Source organism: Lontra canadensis, unplaced genomic scaffold, assembly GCF_010015895.1.
Source record: "Lontra canadensis isolate GAN:19392208 unplaced genomic scaffold, GSC_riverotter_1.0 scaffold61, whole genome shotgun sequence".
Lineage (NCBI taxonomy): Eukaryota > Metazoa > Chordata > Mammalia > Carnivora > Mustelidae > Lontra > Lontra canadensis.
This window is the reverse complement of record NW_022631055.1, coordinates 7151441-7176111: the sequence shown is the minus strand read 5'-3', so window position 1 is coordinate 7176111 and position 24671 is coordinate 7151441. Positions and strand designations below refer to the sequence as shown.

The 24671-nt window shown below is 36.1% G+C and overlaps 1 protein-coding gene across 1 annotated transcript in view; it reads left to right on the top strand.

The window, feature by feature from the left end:
- GTF2A1L (general transcription factor IIA subunit 1 like) overlaps window positions 1–24671 on the top strand; it is a 56109-nt gene that overhangs the window by 25501 nt on the left and 5937 nt on the right. Inside the window, exons 7-8 of the mRNA XM_032877836.1 lie at window positions 14997–15257; window positions 16274–16363. Coding sequence (XP_032733727.1) covers window positions 14997–15257; window positions 16274–16363 — 351 coding nt within the window. The remainder of the gene's footprint in view (window positions 1–14996; window positions 15258–16273; window positions 16364–24671) is intronic.

The following is a 24671-nucleotide window of genomic DNA, read 5'->3' as shown; positions in this document are numbered from 1 at the left end:
AGGTATGAGATAGTAGTATATGCAAATAGATAATATTACTTCTTCCTTTCCAATTTGGATGCCATTTATTTATTTATCTAGCTTAGTTGCCCTGGGTAGGACTTACAGTACATTGTCAAATAGGAGTGACAGAGTGGTCACTTTGCCTTGTTCATGATCTTAAAGGAAAAGCATTTGAGTTTTTCAACACTGAGTATGCTCTTAGCTGAGGGCTTCTCATAGATGGCCTTTATTATAGTGAAGCAGTTTCCTTCTAGTCCTAGTTAGAGTATTTTTTAAAAATTATGAAATGGCGGGGCGCCTGGGTGGCTCAGTGGGTTAAAGCCTCTGCCTTCGGCTCAGGTCATGATCCCAGGGTCCTGGGATCGAGCCCCGCATCGGGCTCTCTGCTCAGCAGGGAGCCTGCTTCCTCCTCTCTCTCTGTCTGCCTCTCTGCCTGCTGTGATCTCTCTCTGTCAAAGAAATAAATAAAATCTTTAAAAAAAAAAAATTATGAAATGGCATTGAATTTTGTCAAATGCTTTTCTGTATCAATTCAGGTGATTATGTGTACCCCCCTTCATTATGTTGTATTACATTGATTGAATTTTCATATGTTGAATCATCCCAGCTTCCCAGGAATAAATCCCACTTGGTCATGATGTGTGATCTTTTTAGTGTGCTGTTGAATTCTGTTTGTGTTAGTATTTTGTTTAGGATATTTGAGGATTGGTGTTAATTCTTCTTTAAATGTTTGTTAGAATTCTCCAGTGGGGCCATCTGGTTCTGGGCATTTCTTTGTTGAGAGATTTTTGATGACTAATTCTATCTTCTTACAGATCTATTCAGATTTTCTATTCATAATTCATTTTGGTAAGCTGTGTGTTTTTAGAAATTTGTTTCATTTAGGTTATCCAATTTGTTGATATACAGTTCATAGTATTCTCTCATAATTATTTTTATGTAAAATCAGTAGTAAAGTTTCATTTCAATTTTAGTTAGAGTCTTAATTTTTTCTTAATCAGCATAGCCAAAAGCTTATCAATTTTGCTAATTGTTTTTGAAGAACGAACTCTTCATTTTGTTGCTTTTCTCTGTTTTTTTTTTCTTCCTATTCTTTACTTTATCTCTGCCCTAATTGTTATTATTTCCTTCCTTATACTAGCTTCGGGCTTTGTTCTTATTTCTGGTTCCTTACAGTGTAAATTTAAGTTATTAATTTGAGATCTTTTCTAATGTGAACATTTATAGCTATAAATCTCATTCTTAGCACTGGTTTTGCTGCATCCCATAAGTTTTGTTATGTTGTATTTTCATTTTTATTTGTCTTAAGATACTACGTTTTCATAAAAATTTTTTTGTTTTTGTTTTCAAGATTTTATTTAAATTCCAGTTAACATAAAATATAATACTAATTTCAGATGTAGAATTTAAGTAATTCATCACTTACATACAACACATAGTGCTCATCACAGCAAGTGTCCTCCTTAATACCCATCACCCATTTAACCACGCCCCACTGCCCACCTCCCCTCCAGCAACCTTTAGTGTGTTTCCTATAGTTCAGAGTCTCTTTTCTGGTTTCTCTCTTTTTTCCTACCCCACAACCAATGTTCATCTGTTTGTTTCTTAAATTCCACATATGAGTGAAATCATATGGTATTTGTTTTTCTCTGACTTATTTTGCTTAGCATAATACTCTCTAGTTCCATTCATGTCATTGAACATGGCAAGATGTCATTCTTTTGGATGGCTGTGTAATACCCCATTGTATGTATGTACACACACACACACACACACACACATAGATAAGGAAGACCCATTCATCATGTGGTGGACATTTAGGCTTTCTTCATAATTTGGTTATTGTTGATAATTCTGTTATAAACATCGAGGTGCATGAATCCCTTCAAATCAGTATTTTTGTATTCGTTGGGTAAATACCTAGGGGTGTAATTGCTGGATTATAGGGTAGTTCTATTTTTACCTTTTCAAGGGATCTCCATGCTGTTTTCCAGTGGCTGCACCAGTTTCCATTCCCATCAACAGTGTAAGAAGTTTCCTGTTTCTCTACATCCTCACCAACACCGGTTGTTTCCTGTATTGTTGATTTTAGCCATTCTAACAGTTGTGAGGTGATATCTCATTGTAGTTTTGATTTGTATTTCCCTGATGAATGATATTCAGTGTCTTTTCCTATGTCAGCCATCTGTATGTCTTCTTTGGAAAAATATCCATGTCTTCTACCCATTTTTTAACTGGATTATTTGGTTTTTGGGTATTGAGTTTATAAGTTCTTTAAAGATTTTGGGATACTGACCTGTTATCAGATACATCATTTGCAAGTATCTTCTCCAATTCCATGGGTTACCTTTTAGTTTTGTTGATTGTTTCCTTCACTGGACAGAAGGTTTTTATTTTTATGAAGTCCCAATATTTATTTATTTATTTATTTATTTATTTATTTTAAAAGATTTTATTTATTTATTTGACAGACAGAGATCACAAGTAGGCAGAGAGGCAGGCAGAGAGAGAAGGGGGAAGCAGGCTCCCCGCGGAGCAGAGAGCCCGATGCGGGGCTCGATCCCAGGACCCTGGGATCACGACCCGAGCCGAAGGCAGAGGCTTTAACCCACTGAGCCACCCAGGTGCCCCCAATATTTATTTTTGCTTTTGTTTCCCTTGCCTCAGGAGATGTATGTAATAAGAAATTGATATGGCCAATGCCAAGAGGGTTACTGCCTGTGTTCTCCTCTAGGATATTGATGGTTTCCTTTCTCACATTTATGTCTTTCATCCATTTTTTATTTATTTTTGTGTATGGAAGTGGTCCAGTTTCATTCTTTTGCATGTTGCTGTGCGGTTTCCCAATGCTGTTTGTTGAAAAGACTGTCATTTTTCCCATTGGATATTCTTTCCTATTTTGTTGAAAATTAGTTGACCACCACATTAATAAAAGAAAGGACAAGAACCATATGATCATATCAATATATGCCCAAAAAGCATTTGACAAAGAACAGTTTTCATTCATGATAAAAACCCTCAGCAAAGAAGGGACAGAGGGAATATACCTCAACATAATAAAGGGCATATATGAAAAACCCATAATTAATATCATCCTCACTGGGGAAAAACAGAACTTTTCCTCTGTTGTCAGGAATAGGACAGGGATGTCTACTCTCACCACTGTTACTTAGCATAGTATTAGAAGTTTTGGCCTCAGCAATCAGACAAAAAGAAATGGAGTCCAAATCAGCAAGGAAGAAGTCAGTTTTACTGTTCGTGGATGACATGATACTCTATAAAAAACTGAAAAGACTCCATGAAAAAATTGCTAGTACTGCTATATGAATTCAACAAAGTCGTAGGATACAAAATCAACATGCAGAAATCTGTTGAATTTCTTTTTTTTTTTTTAAATTAACATGTCTATTATTTGCTTCAGGGGTATAGGTCTGTGAATCATCAGTCTTAAACCATTTGTAGCACTCATCATAGCACATACCTTCCCCAATGTCCATAACCCAGCCACCCTATCCCTCCCCTTTCACCCCCCCACCCTCAATTAGTTTCCTGAGATTAAGAGTCTCTCATGGTTTGTCTCCTTCCTGATCCCATCTTGTTTCATTTTTTCCTTCTGTGCCCCCCACGACCCCCCACCCTGCCCCTCAAATTCCCTCATATCAGAGAGATCATGTGATAATTGTCTTTCTCTGATTGACTTATTTCACTTAGCATCATACCCTCTAGTTCTATCCACATCGTTGCAAATGGCAAGATTTCGTGTTTTTTTTTTTTTTTTGATGGCTGCGTAGTATTAAATTGTATATATATATACCACATCTTCTTTATCCATTCATCTGTTGATGGACATCTAGGTTCTTTCCATAGTTTGGCTATTGTGGACATTGCTGCTATAAACATTTGGGTGCACATGCCCCTTCAGATCACTACATTTGTATATTTAGGGTAGATACCCAGTAGTGCAATTGCTGGTCAAAGGGTAGCTCTGTTTTCAACTTTTTGAGGAACTTCCATACTGTTTTCCAGAGTGGTTCCACCAGCTTGTATTCCCACCAACAGTGTGGGAAGGTTCCCCTTTTCTCCATATCCTCACCAACATCTGTCGTTTCCTGACTTGTTAATTTTAGCCGTTCTGACTGGTGTTAGGTGGTGTCTCACCATCATTTTGATTTGTATTTCCCTGATGCTGAGAGATGTTGAGCACTTTTTCATGTGTCTGTTGGCCATTTGGATGTATTCTTTGCAGAAATGTCTGTTCATGCCTTCTGCCCATGTCTTGATTGGATTATTGTCCTTTGGGTGTTGAGTTTGATAAGTTCTTTATAGATTTTGGATACTAGCCTTTTATCTGATATGTCATTTGTGAATATCTTCTCCCATTCTGTCAGTTGTCTTTTGGTTTTGTTGACTGTTTCCTGTGCTGTGAAAAAGCTCTTGATCTTGGTGAAGTCCCAAGCATTCATTTTTGCCCTTGCTTCCCTTGCCTTTGGTGATGTTTCTAGGAAGAAGTTGCTGTGGCTGAGGTCGAAGAGGTTGCTGCCTGTGTTCTCCTCAAGGGTTTTGATGGATTCCTGTCTCACATTGAGGTCTGTTATCCATTTTGGGTCTATTTTTGTGTGTGGTGTAGGAAATGGTCCAGTTTCATTCTTCTGCATGTGGCTGTCCAATTTTCCCAACACCATTTGTTGAAGAGACTGTCTTTTTTCCATTGGACATTCTTTCCTGCTTTGTTGAAGATTAGTTGACCATAGAGTTGAGGGTCCATTTCTGGGCTCTCTATTCTGTTCCATTGATCTATGTGTCTGTTTTTGTGCCAGTACCATACTGTCTTGATGATTGCAGCTTTGTAATAGAGCTTGAAGTCTGGAATTGTGATGCCACCAACTTTGGTTTTCTTTTTCAACATTCTTCTGGCTATTTGGGGTCTTTTCTTGTTCCATATACATTTTAGGATTATTTGTTCCATTTCTTTGGAAAAAATTGATGGTATTTTGATAGGGATTGCATTAAAGGTATAGATTGCTTTAGGTAGCATAGACATTTTCACAATATTTGTTCTTCTAATCCACGAGCATGGAGTGTTTTTCCATTTCTTTGTGTCTTCCTCAATTCCTCTTCTTCAATTTCTTTCATGAGTACTTTATAGTTTTCTGAGTATAGATTCTTAGCTTCTTTGGTTAGGTTTATTCCTAGGTATCTTATGGTTTTGGGTGCAATTGTAAATGGGATTGACTCCTTAATTTCTCTTCTGTCTTACTGTTAGTGTATAGAAATGCAACTGATTTCTGTGCATTGATTTTATATCCTTTATTGAATTCCTGTATGAGTTCTAGCAGTTTTGGAGAGGAGTCTTTTGGGTTTTCCACATAAAGTATCATATCATATCTGCAAAGAGTAAGAGTTTTACTTCTTCTTTGCCAATTTGGAAACCTTTTTTCTTTTTGTTGTCTGATTGCTGAGGCTAGGACTTCTAGTACTTTGTTGAATAGCAGTGGTGATAGTGGACATCCGTGCTGTGTTCTTGACCTTAGGGGAAAAGCTCTCGGTTTTTCCCCATTGAGAATGATATTCACTGTGGGTTTTTCTTATATGGCTTTGATGATCTTGAGATATGTACCCTCTATGCCTACACTTTGAAGAGTTTTGGTCAAGAAAGGATGCTGTACTTTGTCAAATGCTTTTTCAGCATCTATTGAGAGTATCCTATGGTTCTTGTTTTTTCTTTTATTAATGTATCACATTGATTGATTTGCACTTGTTGAACCAAACTTGCCGTCTAGGAATAAATCCCACTTGGTCATGGTGAATAATCCTTTTAATGTACTGTTGGATCCTACTAGTAGCTAGTATTTTGGTGAGAATTTTTGCATCTGTGTTCATCAAGGATATTGGTCTGTAATTCTCCTTTTTGATGAGGTCTTTGTCTGGTTTTGGGATCAAAGTAATGCTGGCTTCATGAAATGAGTTTGGAAGTTTTCCTTCCATTTCTCTTTTTTGGAACAGTTTCAGGAGAAAGGTATTAATTCTTCTTTAAATGTTTAGTAGAATTCTCTTGGGAAGCCATCTGGCCCTGGGCTCTTTTTTGTTGGGAGATTTTTGATGACTGCTTCAATCTCCTTACTGGTTATGGTCTGTTAAGGTTTTCTATTTCTTCCTGGTTCAGTTTTGGTAGTTTATGTTTCTAGGAATGCATCCATTTCTTCCAGATTGTCAAATTTGCTAGTGTATAGTTGCTCATAATATGTTCTTATAATTGTCTTTCTTTGGTGTTGGTTGTGATCTCTCCTATTTCATTTGTGATTTTATTAATTTCAATCATTTCTCTTTTCTTTTTGATAAGTCTGGCCAGGGGTTTATCAATCTTATTAATTCTTTCAAAGAACCAGCTCCTAGTTTTGTTGATGTGTTCTACTGTTCTTTTGCTTTCTATTTCATTGATTTCTGCTCTAATCTTTATTATTTCTCTGCAGGATTTAGGTTTTCTTTGCTGTTCTTTCTCCAGCTCCTTTAGGTGTAGGATTTGGTTGCGTACTTGAGACCTGTCTTGTTTTTTGAGAAAGGCTTGTATTGTTATATACTTTTCTCTCAGAACCGCCTTTGCTGAGTCCCAAAGATTTTGAACAGTTGTGCTTTCATTTTCATTTGTTTCCATGAATTTTTTTTTGTTCTTCTTTGATTGCCTCCTTGACCCATTCATTCTTTAGTAGGATGCTCTTTAGCCTCCATGTGTTTGAGTTCTTTCCAACTTTCCTCTTGTGGCTCAGTACTAGTTTTGAAGCACTGTGGTCTGAAAATATGCATGGAATGATCCCAATCTTTTGGTACCAGTTGAGATCTGATTGGTGGCCCAGGATATGATCTATTCTGGAGAATGTTCCATGCGCACTAGAGAAGAATGTGTATTCTGTTGCTTTGGGATGGAATGTTCTAAATATATCTGTGATGTCCATCTGGTCCAGTGTGTCATTTAAAGCCTTTATTTCCTTATTGATCTTTTGCTTAGATGATCTGTCCATTTCAGTGAGGAGAGTGTTAAAGTCCTATGCTTTTATTGTATTATTGTTGATGTGTCTCTTTCTTTGTATTATTAATTGGTTTATATAATTGGCTGCTCCCATGTTAGGGGATTAAATTAGGGGATTAAATTAAATAACTAATAAATTAGATATTTAAAATTGTTAGATTTTGTTGGACGGACCTCTTAAGTATGATAGAGGGTCCTTCCTCATATCTTATTATAGTCTTTGGCTTAAAGTCTAATTTATCTGATACAAGGATTGCCACTCCAGCTTTCTTTTGATGTATTAGCATGGGAAATTGTTTTCCACCCCTCACTTTAAATCCTGAGTTGTCTTTGGGTCTAAAATGAGTCTCTTGCAGACAGCATTTCTACGGGTCTTGTTTTTTTTTTTTTTTTTTTTTTTTTTTTAAATCTACTCTGATACCGTGTGTCTTCTGATTGGGGCATTTTAGCCCATTTACATTCAGGGTAACTATTCAAAGATATGAATTTGCTGCCATTTTATTGCCTGTAAGGTGACTATTACTGTATATTGTCTCTGTTCCTTTCAGGTCTGTTACTTTGAGGCTCTCTCTTTGCTTAGAGGACCCCTTTTGATATTTCCTGTAGGGCTGGTTTGGTGTTTGCAAATTCTTTTAATTTGTGTTTGTCCTGGAAGCTTTTTATCTCTCCTTCTATTTTCAATGACAGTCTAGTTGGATACAGTGTTCTTGGCTGCATATTTTTCTCATTTGGTGCTTTGAATATATCATGCCAGTCCTTTCTGGCCTTCCAAGTCTCTGGATAGAAGTATATGTTACAGACCTCTTGTACATTACAAACCTCTTGTTCCAAGCTGCTTTCAGGATTTTCTCTTTGTCACTGAGACTTGTAAGTTTTTCTATTAGATGATGGGGTGTGGACCCATTTTTATTGATTTTGAGGGGGATTCTCTGTGCCTCCTGGATTTTGATGCTTGTTCCCTTTGCCAAATTAGGGAAATTCTCTGCTATAATTTGCTCCAATATACCTTCTGCCTCCCTCTTTCTTTTTCTTCTGGGATCCCAATTATTCTAATATCGTTTCATCTTATGGTATCACTTATCTCTTGAATTCTCCCCTCACGGTTCAGTAGTTGTTTGTTTCTCTTTTTCTGTTTTTCTCAGCTTCTTTATTCTCCATCATTTGGTCTTCTATATCTCTAATTCTCTCTTCTGCCTCATTTATCCTAGCAGTAAGAGCCTTTGTTTTTTATTGCATCTCATTAATAGCTTTTTAAAATTTCAACCTGGTTGGATTTTAGTTCTTTTAGTTCTCCAGAAAGGGATTTTATTTATCCAGAAAGAGATTCTCTAGTATCTTTTTTTGAGCCCAGCTAGATCCTTGACAATTGTCATTCTGAACTCTAGTTCTGACATATTACTAATGTCCATATTGATTAGGCTCATAGCCATTGGTACTGTCTCTTGTTCTTTTTTGGTGGTGAATTTTTCCACCCTGTTATTTTATCCAGATAAGAATAGATGAGTGAGAGAACAAAATGCTAAAAGGGTAGCAACAACCCCAGAAAAATATACACTAACCAAATCATAAGAGACCTGAAACTGGCGGAAGAAGAAAGGAGGAAAAAAAGAAAAAAAGATATATATATTAGATTGGTGAATAGAACAGAGCCAAGCACTTGATTTTGGGTGTATTTTGGTCTGTTAGAAGAAACTAACTCCCAAAATTTTAAAGAAAGAAAAACTTATATAAAAATAAGGGTAAATATGATGAAGGGATGGATTATGACTGTAAAGATGAAAATTTAAAAAGATTCTAAAAAAGGAATTGATTAAGAAGTTGGTTGAAAAAAGAAAAAAAGGGGGAAGGAATGTGATTACGCTGGAGACTAGAACAAAGCCATGTGCTAGATTTAGGGTATATTTTAATCTATTAGAAGAAACCTTATCCCAAAATTTTAAAGAAAGAAAAACCTATATGTACACAAAAAATAAGTTAAATACAATGAGGGGATAAAATATGACTATAACAATGAAAATTTTAAAAGATTTTTAAAAAGGCATTGATAAATAGTTAAAAAAAACATTAAAAGGAAAGAGGAAAAATAAAAAAAATAAGAAAAAAATAAAATTTATAAAATTTAACTTTGAAAGACTAAAGGATCATGGGAAAAAAGCCATGAATTCTATGTGTTGCTTTCCCCTACCTCTGGAATTCTGTAGTTCTCATTGATTGGTGAACTTGGTCTTGGCTGGATGTTCTTGCTGATTTTCTGGGGGAGGGGTCTGTTGCAGTGATTCTCAAATGTCTTTGCCCAAGGTGGAATTGCACTGCCCTTGCCAGGGGTCAGGCTAAGTAATCTGCTTGGATTTGCTCTCAGGAGCTTTTGTTCCCTGAATTCTTTCCGTACAGCTTTGGAGGATGGGAATGAAAATGGCAGCCTCCCAGTTTCAGGCCCAGGGGAGCTGAGAGGTTGGGCCCCACTCTTCAGTTCACCCTCAGAGAAAAGCAGTCAATCACTCCCATCTCCCTGGACCCCAGGCTGCACTCTGTTCTCACCCAGCCTGTGACCGAGCATTTCTATCTCCAGTGCATGGCCCCGTTTGGAGTCTCCAAACCCAGCAGATTCCTGCCGTGCACTCCTGCACCACTCCTCCCAGAGGAGGAAGGTGAGTCTACCCGGATCTGTTGCTTGTGCTCGAAGAGCCGTGATCTGACTGTCCCTCGGATCATGGTTTTAGGTAACCCCGAGCTGAGAGCCACTCCTCGGCTCTGTCTCTATAGCCGGCCTCCCCATTCTGATACCTGGGAGCTCTCACACTCAGACACCCCTGGTCTTTTTGTGACCCTGTGGGTCTTGAGACCACAGTGTCCCCACAAGGGATCCACACTCTGCTTAGCCTCTGGAGTGATGTCCCTCAGTGGAGCAGACCTCTGAAAATTCTAATTTTGTGCTCTGCTGCTCTACCACTTGCCAGGAGCCGGCCCCTCCCCCCATGGTCTCTCTTCCCGTATATTGCTTCAGATTCACTTCTGTGCACATCCTGCCTTCCAGAAAGTGGTCGATTTTCTGTTCCTAGAATTGCTGCTCTTCTTCTCTTTGATCTCCTGTTGAGTTTGTAGGTGTTCAGAATGGTTTGATAACTATCTAGCTGAACTCCTGGACCCTGATGATATCTAGCTCTCGTACTCCTTTGCCACCTTGCTCCTCCCTCCTCTGTTGCATTTCTATACACTAATAATGAAGCAGCAGAAAGAGAAATCAAGGAATCAATTCTATTTACAATTGCACCAAAAACGGTAAGATACTTAGGAATAGACCTAAACAAAGAAGTTCTGAAAACTATAAAAACACTTCTAAAAGAAATTGAAGATGACACAAAGAAATGGAAACACATTCAAAGTAATGAATTGGAAGAACAAATATTGTTAAAATGTATATACTACCCAAAGCAATCTATACGTTTAATGTAATCCCTATCAAAATGCCAACTGCATTTTTTACAGAGCTAGAACAAACCATCCTAAAATTTGCATAGAACCTCCAAATATCCCAAACAGCTAAAACAGTCTTGGAAAAGAAAAGGAAAACTGGGAGCATCACAATTCCTGACTTCAAGTTCTATTAGGAAGCTGTAGTGATCAAGACAGTATGGTGCTAGCACAAAAACAAACCTATAGATCAATGGAAAAGACTAGAAAACCTAGAAATAAACCCACAATTATATGATTGATTGATTTTTTAATTTCTTTTTTATTTCTTCTTTGACCCATTGATTTTTTGAGTCTGTAGTTTAATTTCCATATCTTGTGTGTTTTCCTTCTATTATGATCAGAAAAGATACCTTGTGTGATTTCAGTCTTTTTATTAAAATTTGTTTTGTGGCCTAAAATGTGGTCTTTCCTAGAGAATGTTCTGTGTGCATTTGAGAATGAGAATAATGTGTATCCTGCTATTGTTGGGTGGCATGTTTTATATGTCTTTTAGGTCCAATTGGCCTATAATATTTAAGTTCTTTATTTCCTTATTGCTATTTTGTCTGGTTCTATTCATTATTGGAAGTGGGGCATTGAAGTTTCATACTAGTATCATAAAGGTATCTATTTCTCAAATTCTGTCACTGTTACATGTATTTAGGAGCTATAATGTTTGGTGCTGATATGTTTATAATTGTCAAATCTTGGTGAATTGATTCTGTTTTGATTGTATGATGTTTTTCTTTGTTTCTTCTAATAGCGTTTGGCTTAAAGTCTATTTTGTCTGATAGTAGCATATCCCAGTTCTTTTGGTTGGTATTTGCATGAAGTATCTTTTTCCATGCTTTTACGTTCAACCTATGTGTGTCCTTAGCTCTAACTTGAGTTTCTTGTAGACAACATATCTAATGATCCTCTTTTTTATCCATTCTGCCAATTTGTGTCTTTTGATGAGGAGCTTAATCCATTTACATTTAAAGTAATAACTGATAGAGTAGGACTTTTGCCATTTCGTTACTTGTTTCCTCTGTCTTTTAGCTTTTTTGTGCCACATTTCCTCCCTTACTGCCTTCCTTTGTGTTTAGTTGATTTTCTTGTAGTGACACATTTTGATTCCCTTTTCATATCCATTTGTGTATATTCTATAGATATTTTCTTCTTGGTTACCATGGGGATTACTTGTGGTATCTTAAAGTTATTACGGTCTTGAAGTGATACCAACTCAACTTCAGTCTCTTATAAAAATTCTGCTCCTCTTCAGCTCTGCTTTCTCTCACTTTGTTAATGATATCCCAAATTACATCTTTTTATATTGTGTTCCCTTAATACAGATCTATAATAATAAATGCTTTTATGCTTTTGTCTTTTAAATCTTGTTCAGGAATAAGTAGAATTACAAACAAAATTATAATACTGGTTTTTGTATTTTTTGTATTTTTGCATTTCTTTATGTATTTTTACCAGAAAACTTTTTATTTTTGTATGGTTTTGAGTTATTGTCTGGTTTCCTTTCATTTTAATTTAAAGGGCTCCCTTTAGGGAGCCTTGTGGGGCAGGTCCAGTGGTAATAAACTCCTTCAGCCTTTATCTTAGAATCTTTTAATTTTTCACTCATTTTTACAGGACAGTTTTGCCAGATATAGAATTCCCAGTTGACATTCTTTTCTTTCAGAACTTTAAATATATATCATCCCACAGCCTTCTGGCCTTCAGAGTTTCTGCTGAGAAATCTGCATGTTACCTTATTGAGGATCTCTTGTATGTGATGAGTTTCTTTTCTGTTGGTGCTTTAATTAGTGCTGTTTTTATTTTTTAAGATTTTAAAATTTTTTATTATTATTTGTTTTGCTGCAATGACCATTTATTGAGTGCTTCTGTAAAGTAGGCACTGTGCCTGATATTCATATAAACACAGAACACTCAAAACTGTATGAACTAGGTCTGATTTAAATAGATCACCACCCCAACCTCTCCTCTACATGTTTACTTTTGGGACAGTCTTGTGCTTATTCTTAAGGAGCATTCTTGCCGTTTGTGCCTGGAGTCATAGGGAAGTGAAGGATATTCCCTTGTTGGTTTCATGGTGTTAGCTCTAAGACACCTCTTCTCCTATATAACCTGGAAATCACACCCCTAACTCAAGCTAGTCTGTCTTTACAGATTTTGTGGGGAAAAAGTCCGCTAATTTCCACACTCACCTGATCCTGTTTTCTTTATCACACTTCCCTGCATTTCCTAGTTTCAATTAGAACTGAAAACAATGCACCACAATCACATGAACATAGCTTCTCAGAGTGCTTCCCTCTCCACAGAGGAGGCAGCCCTCATCTCTCCAAGGAGGTGAAGAGCTCATTTAGACTTCTTCCCACTTAGTAGATGTGCAGACTCTTAAAAACTGGGCAATTTTTTTGTTATGTTGAGCACTGGGTATTATGAGTAAGTGATGAATCACTAAATTCTACTCCTGAAACAAATAGTACACTAAATGCTGAGTGGAATTTAAATAAAAACTTTAAAAACCCACAAAACTTAAGCTCAATGGGGTAACTTTTGGAAACTTCTCTAAAATTTGAAGTAAATATTTAAATTAATTAGTGCTATTTAAAATTTCAATTTCTAATCATTTATTGCTACTACAAAATTCTTTTTTATTTTTAATTTATTATTTATTTATTTATATTTATTTATTTATTTGATAGACAGAGATCACAAGTAGGCAGAGAGTCAGGAAGAGAGAGAGAAGAGGAAGCAGTCTCCCTGCTGAGTAGAGAGCCTGATGTGGGGCTCGATCCCAGGACCCTGGGATCATGACCTGAGCCAAAGGCAGAGGCTTTAACCCACCGAGCCACCCCGGCACCCCCAAAATTAATTTTTTAAACTGACTTATTTCAGTCTGAATGTTGGTGTTCCTCTTCCCCTCAATTTATTGTTGAAATCCTAACCCCCAAAGATGGTGGTGTTAGGAGGTTGGGTCTTTTGGCATGATTAGGTCAGAGTGGAGCCCTTACAAATGGGACAAATTGCCTTACAAAAGAGACCCTATACAGAACTAGCCTAGCCTCTCTGCCATGTGAAGACACAGTGAGAAGACACTGCCTGTGAACTAGAAAGTGGGTTCTCACCAGATACTGAATCTGTGTCTTGATCTTGAACTTCCCAGCCTCTAAAACTGTGAGAAATTAATTTCCATTGTTTATAAACTACCTAGCCTATGGTATGTTGTTATAGCAGTTCAAATGGCTGAAGACAATTTCCTTATCCTTTTAGTATCTTCAGAATCTATGACAAAACCACTTCTTTAATCCCTGATAGTGTTTATTTGTTTTTTCTTTCTCTTTTTCTTTCCTTGTCAGTCTGGCTAAAAGCTTATCAATTTTATTGATCTTTTTAAAGAATGAACTTTTGGTCTAACTTTCTCAATATTTTTTCTATTCTCTTTTTATTGTTTTCTTTCTTGCCAGGAGCTTAATTCAGTCTTTTTACTTTCTTATGGTAGAATTTTAGGCCATTGATTTGAAACTTGATTCTTTTTGAATATAATCATGTAATGCTGTAATTTCCCTCTAGCCACTGCTTTAGCTACATTTCATAAGTTTTGAAGTGTTATGTTTTTGTTTATATTCAATTAAAATTATGTTCTGCTTTCCCTCGTGACTTAACTCTTTGATCCATGGGTATTTAGAAATGTGTTAACTTTTAAATATTAGAAGATTTTCCAGATCTTTCTGTTACTGATTTCAGGTTTAATTCCTTTGCACTTAGAGAACATTGTGTGTGTTAAATTTTTCAGGATTTATTTTAGCAGAATATGGTCCATTTTGGTGAACATTATGTGTGCTCTTTAAAAAAGTGTGCCTTTTGCTATTTTGGGATGGAGTATTCTATAAATGTCAATTAGGCTAAATTGTTTGATTGTGTTTTTCATGTCTTTTATATCCTTACTAAATTTCAGTCTATTTTTCTATTGTTCACTGCAAGAGGAATGTTGAATCTCCAACTATAAGTATAGATTTGTCTGTTTGTCTTTTCATTTCTGTCAGTTTTGATTTCTTTTTGTTCTTTTGTGCTTGGCTTATTTCAGCTAGTATAATCCTTTATGTTTTTTATTTATCTATTGAGCATGGTATCACTTTACTTTCTACTTCATTGAATTATTGTTTAAAATAAAATGAAAGCGTTAAAATCTAACAAGTACTGTATAAATTTAAGGTGGTATATATAAAAGCCAGCAGTTACTACCTGGAACTGGTAAACTCATTTGTTGTCTATGAATGAATGTGAGTGGGTTTACTTTATTTATGATTTAAACCTTACCCCCATGTTGCATAGAAATGCTGAAATTGTTCTAAAGTAAAAAATTAGGGAACATACATAGGAAAGAAAATAAATATAGAAAAGAAATATATTTTAAGATTATTGTGAAATGTTTAACTAATTTTATATTTTGTGTGATAAAATGTTTTATACACCTTTTTAACTTGAAAAACTTTACTGCATTTCTTTCTCTTTCTAGGATTCTAATTCTCAGATGGATTTAAGCATTCAGGTCACTGATGATGATATTAATGAAATAATTCAAATAGATGGAACCGGTGATACATCTTCCAATGATGAAATAGGAAGTACAAGAGAAGTAGATGAAAATGAATTTCTAAGGATTATTGATGCAGGAGACCTGAAGGTACTTGAAGAAGAAGCTGACAGTATCTCAAATGAAGCTTCAACTGCCAACAGTAGTGATAACGAAGATCCTCAAACAGACATTGTAGAAGAGGTGAGGATCACTTTTGAGCTGAAACTTTTTTTAAAATTAAATTTACAGCATTTGTACTTTAGTATACTTTAAATACACTTTATTCTTTAATATATTTTAATCGAGAGGAATCACAATTAAGATTAACCCTGTCTTTAGTCTTTTAAAATGAGACTTATTTGTACCCTGGTATTTAAACTTTTTATCTTAAACTGTAATCCAAACTAGTATTAGGTATTTGGGAATTGGCTACTATATTTGTTGGTCTTAACTGGAGATAGTGGGAGGTTTATAGGACAGGAGTGGAGGTACAGAAGGCAGCCAGGTTAGAAGCATATAGTATCTGCTCTGATTCTAATAAATGCAGTAAATATTTGTGGAATGTGGTAAGTAGTACTAACTATCATTTATGGTGGCCTTAGGGATATGCCAGATACCACACTAAGTCTACCTGCTTTATGTTATTTAACATTCCCACAGCCATATGGGTCTTATTACTGCCCTCATTTAACAGATGAGAAAACTGAGATATGAAGAGTTTTAGTACGTTGACAAAGGTCACTCTTATAGTTACCAAGTGTCCAAGCTGGGATTCAAACTCAGGCTATTTGACTTTTTAAGTACAATACTATTGTCTTTCCAAGTAACTTCCTCCCTCCCTTCCTCCCTTCCTCCTTCCTTTTGTTCCTTCTTTCCTTCTTTCTCTCTTTCTTTCTCTCTCTCTCTCTCCCCCTCCCTCTCTTCCTTCCTTCCTTCCTTCCTAAGATTTTATTTATTTCTTTGAGAGAGAGAGAGTATGGACACAGGGGAGAGCACAAGCAGGGAGGAGAGGGAAAAGTGGGTTCCCTATGAGAAGGGAGCCTGATACGGGGCCTGATCCCAGGACCCTGAGATCATGACCTGAGCTGAAGGCAGATGCTTAACTGACTGAGCCACCCAGGTACCCCACCAAGTGCCTTTATTTCTATATGTATCTCTGTCTTTTAAAAATTCACAGCATCATGAAATTCCTTACTGTGACCATCTTTCATCTTTAGGACCCCTTAAATTCTGGAGATGACGTTAGTGATCAGGATGTGCCAGACCTGTTTGACACGGATAATGTAATTGTCTGCCAGTATGACAAGGTGCTGTATTCACCTTTTGAACTGTGGGTTTATTAATTGCATTTATGGTAGAAAGGTATGTACAATTATGGACAATATGATGGTGAATTACAATCCATAGTTAATCCTGAAAAAGCTAGTTAATTATATATATTTTGTGTCTTAACATTGTGCTGTGTGGTCTCAGGGATACAAAAAAAGTGATAGTTCTTATCTTAAGGAGGTGACAATCTTATTGAAACAAGATGTTTCTATATGTAATGAAAGAATGGCATACAATAAGATGGTAGGTAAATCAGAAGCTAATATCTGTGACAGGCAAATCAAATGCTAAAGTATGTGGCATATAAATCAAATGCTAAAATACATGGCATATAAATCAAATAGTAAGATGAGTGGTGCAGGCAGTAAGTCCAAAAAGTAGCTAGGAAATATAAGAAATCATTTGTAGTTGGAGTTCTCCATAAATCCTTCATGGGTGATGTGGAGCTTTGAAATAGGTTTTAAATGATTTGTAAGATATAGATAAGTGTGGAGAGTAGACATTCTGAGTAGAACAGCTTAATACAAGTAGAACAGCGAAATGAATGCATGTAGAATATACAAGGGAGCAGTGAAGAGACAGCTCTGCCTTACATGTTCTTTTGGATTTATCAGGAAATGAGGTGGGGTTGGGGACAGAGTTGGCAGCAGATTGGAAAATCCAGAAGTTTGGTAGGAGAAATTCAAACTTGATTTGACGGACGTTGGCGTTCTGAAAATGTTACTGAGAAAATTATAACTGGGCTTAAAACTGGCTGTATTTGCTGATTAGGCAGAGGTAAATGGTTAGAACAGGGATAGTGCAGACATGAAGTAACCAGAGCCTGGACTAGGGGTGGCAATGTAGAACATGAAAGAATCAGAGGTGGAAGAATCAATGGGACTTGATTATTTGGACATTAGAGAATGATCAACAAAGAGAGTTGAGGGGCACTTAGGTGTCCAACTCTTGATCTCAGCTCAGGTCAAGAGTTTAAGACCTCAGGGTCATGAGTTCAAGCCCTGCAGTGGGCTGAGCCCACTTAAACAAAAAAATAGTTGAAGGTGTGTCAGTTTTCAAATCTAGAGATTAAGTTAAAAGCAATTCAGTTTTGACAACTAAAAGAGAATACTGCTTTTTCTTCTTTTTAAATACTATATCTGTGATGATGTGGTAGAATAGTCAGCTTTTGTCTTTAATTCCTGTATATTTACTTCTTTATTTTTAGCAGCTTTGAGGTAAAATTCACATACAATACAACTCATGTTTAAAGTATACAATTCAGTGGTTTTGTATATTCATGAGTATGAATATACAGATGCAGCCATTAACATAGTCCATTTTAGAACATTTAATCACCTCAAAAAGAAATACATTTCCCTTTAGTTTTCACTCCCATATCTCCCCATTTCCTCTCATCCTCACCCCAGGCCTAAGAAACCACTAATTTACTTTTTGTGTCTTTAGATTTCTCTATTCTGGAGTTCCATATGTAAGGGATCATATAATAAGTGGGTTTGTGTGTGTGTGTGTGTGTGTGTGTGTGTGTGTGTGTGTGCCTGCCTGCTCTTACTTTACAGTATTTCAAGATGCATCTATGTCATAGCATATAACAGTTCTTCATTCTTTTTTATGGTTGAATACTAGTCCATTGAATACCACATTTTATTTATCCAATCATCTGTTGATGGACATTTGGGTTGTTGCAAGTTTTTGGCTATTGCAAAGAATGATGCTTTAAACATTTATTTACAGGTTTTTGTGTGAACATATATTTTCATTTCTCTTGGTATATACCAAGAAGTGAAATTCCAGGGTTATATGGCAATAGTTTGAGGAAGTACCAGACTGTTTACCAAAGTGGCTCTACCATTTTCCATTTCTACCAGCAGTGTATGAGGGTTCAGATTGCTCCAAGTTTTCACTAACATTTGTTATCTGATTTTTTGATTCTAGCCATTCCAGTTGGTATGGAGTGTATCCCATTGTGATTTTGGTTTGCATTTCCCCGATGACTAATGCATATTTACATCTTTGTCTTTTTTTCAGTAACAATTCCAATATACTTGAGAGAAACAGAGGATGGCGTTTTGAATTGCTATAAAAAGAAATCTGTTTCTCTAAAAATAAGATTGTTTTCTCTCCTATAACATTTTATATAGATAGAAAATGGCAGTTTAGATGCTGGTAAACATAAGCATAAGAAGGAATAGGTAATAGAAAAGAGACCATTCTTAGTTTGAAACGTATTTTAGTTTCATATAAACAGTATATTGCCTTCTATGAAGAAGACACTATAAGGCACTAAATTACGTATGCATCCCATAGAGTCACAGAGGATATTCTAGACCATTATGGATATAGTATCCTTTGTTGTATTGCATTGTGGGAAATAGCTTATAATTAATTACATAGTGCTTTGAATTTTTCAAAGTGTGTTTTCATACATTGTCTTTGCTTCTTACAGGGGGTAGAAGGAGTGATATTAGGTGTATAGTGTTGACAAATCTAGTTGTCTGAGAGTCCTCTCTAATTGATGAATATTTTAAAAACAGTACTAAACATTTTAAACCAAGGCAGTGGGGAGCCACTGAATTGTTCTTAAGAGGGACTGATGAACTTAGAAATAGCTATCAAAGAAAATGTATTTATAAGGTCAAAGTGGGATGCAAGAGACCACTGCCAGCAGTAGATGTTTATGAGGGAATAATTTCCCAGTTCTGGGCATCAGTTGGCTCATTTCAGGTCGCACTTAATATAATGAATCTCAAGTTTTCAAGAGTTTTCAGTAGTATTTTAAGAGTTCTACTAGTCAGTGTGTTTTGAAGGCCAGTATCATCAGTTTGCCTGGGAGAGCATTACGAATGTAGACTTTTGGGTCTTACTACAGAGTACGGAATCTGAATGTGCATTTGAACAAGACCCTGGGGTGATTTGCATGCTTATTAAACTTTGAGTAGTGTTTTGTGGTTTTTTTTAGTATATTTAATCTGGCTTTGATTACCGTATGGAATTTACCTTTGAAATTTATAAGATAACAATTGGGGAAAAACTGAAAATATTGAGATGTGCCATGAAAAAAGGTTAAATGAAGTCATTGGTCACCATGCTGACTGCAGAATTAAAGGATATAATCATGTTATAGAATGTCTTAGAGAATGTCTAAAATTAATATAAAGGTTAGATATAGGGAATAATAATAATAAATAAAATAATAAATATAAAACATATAAAATAAATATATAAATAAAATTAATATAATAATAAATAATAAATATAAATAAATATAAATAAACATAAACATAATAATAAATAAAAATAAAATAATGATATAGGGAAGATTGATGGTGAAATGCAACCTTTTACTGTAGATGGGAGTGTTTTATACCATAATTGGACACTATAGTGCGGTGTAAAACTATTTGAATATGTTGCATCTTCATGTAACAAGTTAGCAAACTTTAGCTTATTTATAGTTGGCTTTGTCTGGTAGATGATGATACAATGAGTAATTGGTAGGTGTGTAACAGTATCTTTCTCTGTATAAATATAAACTTTGTTTTATGAATAGATATTGCATACATGTCTGATAAAAAGTCAAAACACTATAAAACGTACACCATGAAAAGTCTGATTCTTGCTCCTTCACCATTTGTGCTTCCTACTAGTAGCTCCCTGTCTCTTCCTTGAGTGTAAAAATGTAACCAGTTATAATAGTTTCTTTTTATTTTATTTTATTTTATTTTATTTTTTATAATAGTTTCTTAATGTATTTACAGGGTCTTTTTACTCAAGTAGAAACCTAAAAGGTAGCATAGTCAACACTGTATTCTGCACCTTGTCTTTTAAGACAACATATCTTGGAGATCTTTATCCTAATATTTTTATAGCTGTGTAATTTTCCATTGCAGAATTATTTCTGATGAATCTTTGAGTTATTTTTCCGTCATTTGCTATTGAATGACCACATCTGTAAGATATTTCATAAGTGCGCAGTATATCCATTTAAAAGAAATACCCAGTAGGACTGCTGTTTGGCTCAGTCAGTAGAGCCTGCCTCTCTTGATCTCAGTGTTATTGTAAATTCAAACCCCATGTTGGGTGTGGAGATTATTTAAAAATAAAATCTTTAAGAAAAAAAAAAATCCTCAGAAGTGAGATTACTGGGTATTGCTCTCCTAGACTATATTCCAGTATATACTCCCATTACAATATTTGAGAGTGCTGCTTTTCTTACAATCTTGCCAATGGAGTGCAATAAAATATTCGAATCTCTGCTGTTATAAAAAGTGGAAAATGATGTCTTGGTTAAAATTTTTAACTTTTCACGTGTTTAAGGACTATTTCTATTTTTATGTGAACTCCTTGTTCATATTATTTGTCTTTTCTTTTTTTTTAAATTGGGTTATTGTTGTGTTTACTGATTTCTAAGAGCTCTATATTGTTTGGGTGGAGATTAGCCCTTATATACAGAAATAGTTTTCCTCAGTTATTTGCTCCCAGTGCTTTTTCTTTCTTTGATGCAGATGTTATATTTGTCAACCTTAATTTTTATGGTTTCTGATTTTGAGTCATGAATAGAAAGCTCTTTCTTAAGATTTTAAAGGGGATTCGCTCATGTGTTCTTGTAGTATTTCTTTGGCTTCTTTCATTTTTCTTTTCCAGGCGGTTACCCAATATTCCTAACATCACTTATTGAAAAGTCTATTTTGTCCATGCTAATAAGAGAATGATTCTTTTTTAAAAAATATTTATTTTTTATTTATTTGACAGAGAGAGAGATCACAAGTAGGCAGAGAGGCAGGCAGAGAGAGAGAGAGAGAGGAGGAAGCAGGCTCCTTGTTTAGGCTCCCCAATGCGGGGCTCGATCCCAGGACCCTGAGATCACGACCTGAGCTGAAGGCAGAGGCTGAACCCACTGAGCCACCCAGGCGCCCCGAGAGTGATTCTTTTATCGCCTACTACATTTCCCTCTATATTGGTCTATTTGATTTTCTTTTTTGTCCCATCGGTTTGTCCATTGACCTATACTACATTGATATAATTAAGATTTTTAATATCTGGTAAAGTTAGTACTTCTTCATGAAGCCAAGTGAGGAAAATATCTCAAAGAGGAGAGAGTGTTGAAGGGTGCCAGTAGATCAAGTATTTAAAAATTTACTGCTAGCTATTTTATCTTTCTTGCCGTGGTTAAAGGGCTTTCTCTTTGTATCTTCTAACCAGTGCTTATTATATACATGAAGAGTATGAATTTGTGCTTATTAATTTTGTATCAATACTGAATTATTTTTGGTAATTTTTTTTATTTTTTAATTTTTTATAAAAATATATTTTTTCCCCAGGGGCACAGGTCTGTGAATCGCCAGGTTTACACACTTCACAGCACTCAACATAGCACATACTCTCCCCAATGTCCATAACCCCACCCCCCTCTCCCAACCCCTCCTTCCCCCATCAACCCTCAGTTTGTTTTGTGAGATTAAGAGTCACTTATGGTTTGTCTCCCTCCCAATCCCATCTTGTTTCATTTACTCTTCTCCTACCCCCTTAATCCCCCATGTTGCATCTCCTCTCCCTCATATCAGGGAGATCATATGATAGTTGTCTTTCTCCGATTGACTTATTTCGCTAAACATGATACCCTCTAGTTCCATCCACGTCGTCGCAAATGGCAAGATTTCATTTCTTTTGATGGCTGCATAGTATTCCATTGTGTATATATACCACATCTTCTTTATCCATTCATCTGTTGATGGACATCTAGGTTCTTTCCATAGTTTGGCTATTGTAGACACTGCTGCTATAAACATTCGGGTGCACGTGCCCCTTCGGATCACTATGTTTGTATCTTTAGGGTAGATACCCAGTAGTGCAATTGCTGGGTCATAGGGTAGTTCTATTTTCAACATTTTGAGGAACCTCCATGCTCTTTTCCAGAGTGGTTGCACCAGCTTGCATTCCCACCAACAGTGTAGGAGGGTTCCCCTTTCTCTGCATCCTTGCCAGCATCTGTCATTTCCTGACTTGTTAATTTTAGCCATTCTGACTGGTGTGAGGTGATATCTCATTGTGGTTTTGATTTGTATTTCCCTGATGCTGAGTGATATGGAGCACTTTTTCATGTGTCTGTTGGCCATCTGGATGTCTTCTTTGTAGAAATGTCTGTTCATGTCTTCTGCCCATTTCTTGATTGGATTATTTGTTCTTTGGGTGTTGAGTTTGCTAAGTTCTTTATAGATTTTGGACACTAGCCCTTTATCTGATATGTCGTTTGCAAATATCTTCTCCCATTCTGTCAGTTGTCTTTCGGTTTTGTTAACTGTTTCCTTTGCTGTGCAAAAGCTTTTGATCTTGATGAAATCTCAATAGTTCATTTTTGCCCTTGCTTCCCTTGCCTTTGGCGATGTTCCTAGGAAGTTGTTGCTGCGGCTGAGGTCGAAGAGGGTGCTGCCTGTGTTCTCCTCAAGGATTTTGATGGATTCCTTTCTCACATTGAGGTCCTTCATCCATTTTGAGTCTATTTTCGTGTGTGGTGTAAGGAAATGATCCAATTTCATTTTTCTGCATGTGGCTGTCCAATTTTCCCAACACCATTTGTTGAAGAGACCGTCTTTTTTCCATTGGACATTCTTTCCTGCTTTGTCGAAGATTAGTTGACCATAGAGTTGAGGGTCTATTTCTGGGCTCTCTATTCTGTTCCATTGATCTATGTGTCTGTTTTTGTGCCAGTACCATGCTGTCTTGATGATGACAGCTTTGTAATAGAGCTTGAAGTCCGGAATTGTGATGCCACCAACTTTGGCTTTCTTTTTCAATATTCCTTTGGCTATTCGCGGTCTTTTCTGGTTCCATATATATTTTAGGATTATTTGTTCCATTTCTTTGAAAAAAATGGATGGTAATTTGATAGGAATTGCATTAAATGTGTAGATTGCTTTAGGTAGCACAGACATTTTCACAATATTTATTCTTCCAATCCAGGAGCATGGAACATTTTTCCATTTCTTTGTGTCTTCCTCAATTTCTTTCATGAGTACTTTGTAGTTTTCTGTGTATAGATTCTTAGCCTCTTTGGTTAGGTTTATTCCTAGGTATCTTATAGTTTTGGGTGCAATTGTAAATGGGATTGACTCCTTAATTTCTCTTTCTTCTGTCTTGTTGTTGGTGTAGAGAAATGCAACTGATTTCTGTGCATTGATTTTATATCCTGACACTTTACTGAATTCCTGTACCAGTTCTAGCAGTTTTGGAGTGGAGTCTTTTGGGTTTTCCACATATAGTATCATATCATCTGCGAAGAGTGATAGTTTAACTTCTTCTTTGCCGATTTGGATGCCTTTAATTTCTTTTTGTTGTCTGATTGCTGAGGCTAGGACTTCTAGTACTATGTTGAATAGCAGTGGTGATAACGGACATCCCTGCCGTGTTCCTGACCTTAGCGGAAAAGCTTTCAGTTTTTCTCCATTGAGAATGATATTTGCGGTGAGTTTTTCATAGATGGCTTTGATAATATTGAGGTATGTGCCCTCTATCCCTACACTTTGAAGAGTTTTGATCAGGAAGGGATGCTGTACTTTGTCAAATGCTTTTTCAGCATCTATTGAGAGTATCATATGGTTCTTATTCTTTCTTTTATCAATGTGTTGTATCACATTGATTGATTTGTGGATGTTCAACCGAACTTGCAGCCCTGGAATAAATCCCACTTGGTCGTGGTGAATAATCCTTTTAATATACTGTTGAATCCTATTGGCTAGAATTTTGGTGAGAATTTTTGCATCTGTGTTCATCAAGGATATTGGTCTATAGTTCTCTTTTTTGATGGGATCCTTGTCTGGTTTTGGGATCAAGGTGATGCTGGCCTCATAAAATGAGTTTGGAAGTTTTCCTTCCATTTCTGTTTTCTGGAACAGTTTCAGGAGAATAGGAATTAGTTCTTCTTTAAATGTTTGGTAGAATTCCCCTGGGATGCCATCTGGCCCTGGGCTTTTGTTTGTTTGGAGATTTTTGATGACTGTTTCAATCTCCTTACTGGTTATGGGTCTGTTCAGGCTTTCTATTTCTTTCTGGTTCACTTGTGGTAGTTTATATGTCTCTAGGAATGCATCCATTTCTTCCAGATTGTCAAATTTGTTGGTGTAGAGTTGCTCATAGTATGTTCTTATAATTGTTTGTATTTCCTTGGTGTTGGTTGTGATATCTCCTCTTTCATTCATGATTTTATTTATTTGGGTCGTTTCTCTTTGCTTTTTGATAAGTCTGGCCAGGGGTTTATCAATCTTATTAATTCTTTCAAAGAACCAGCTC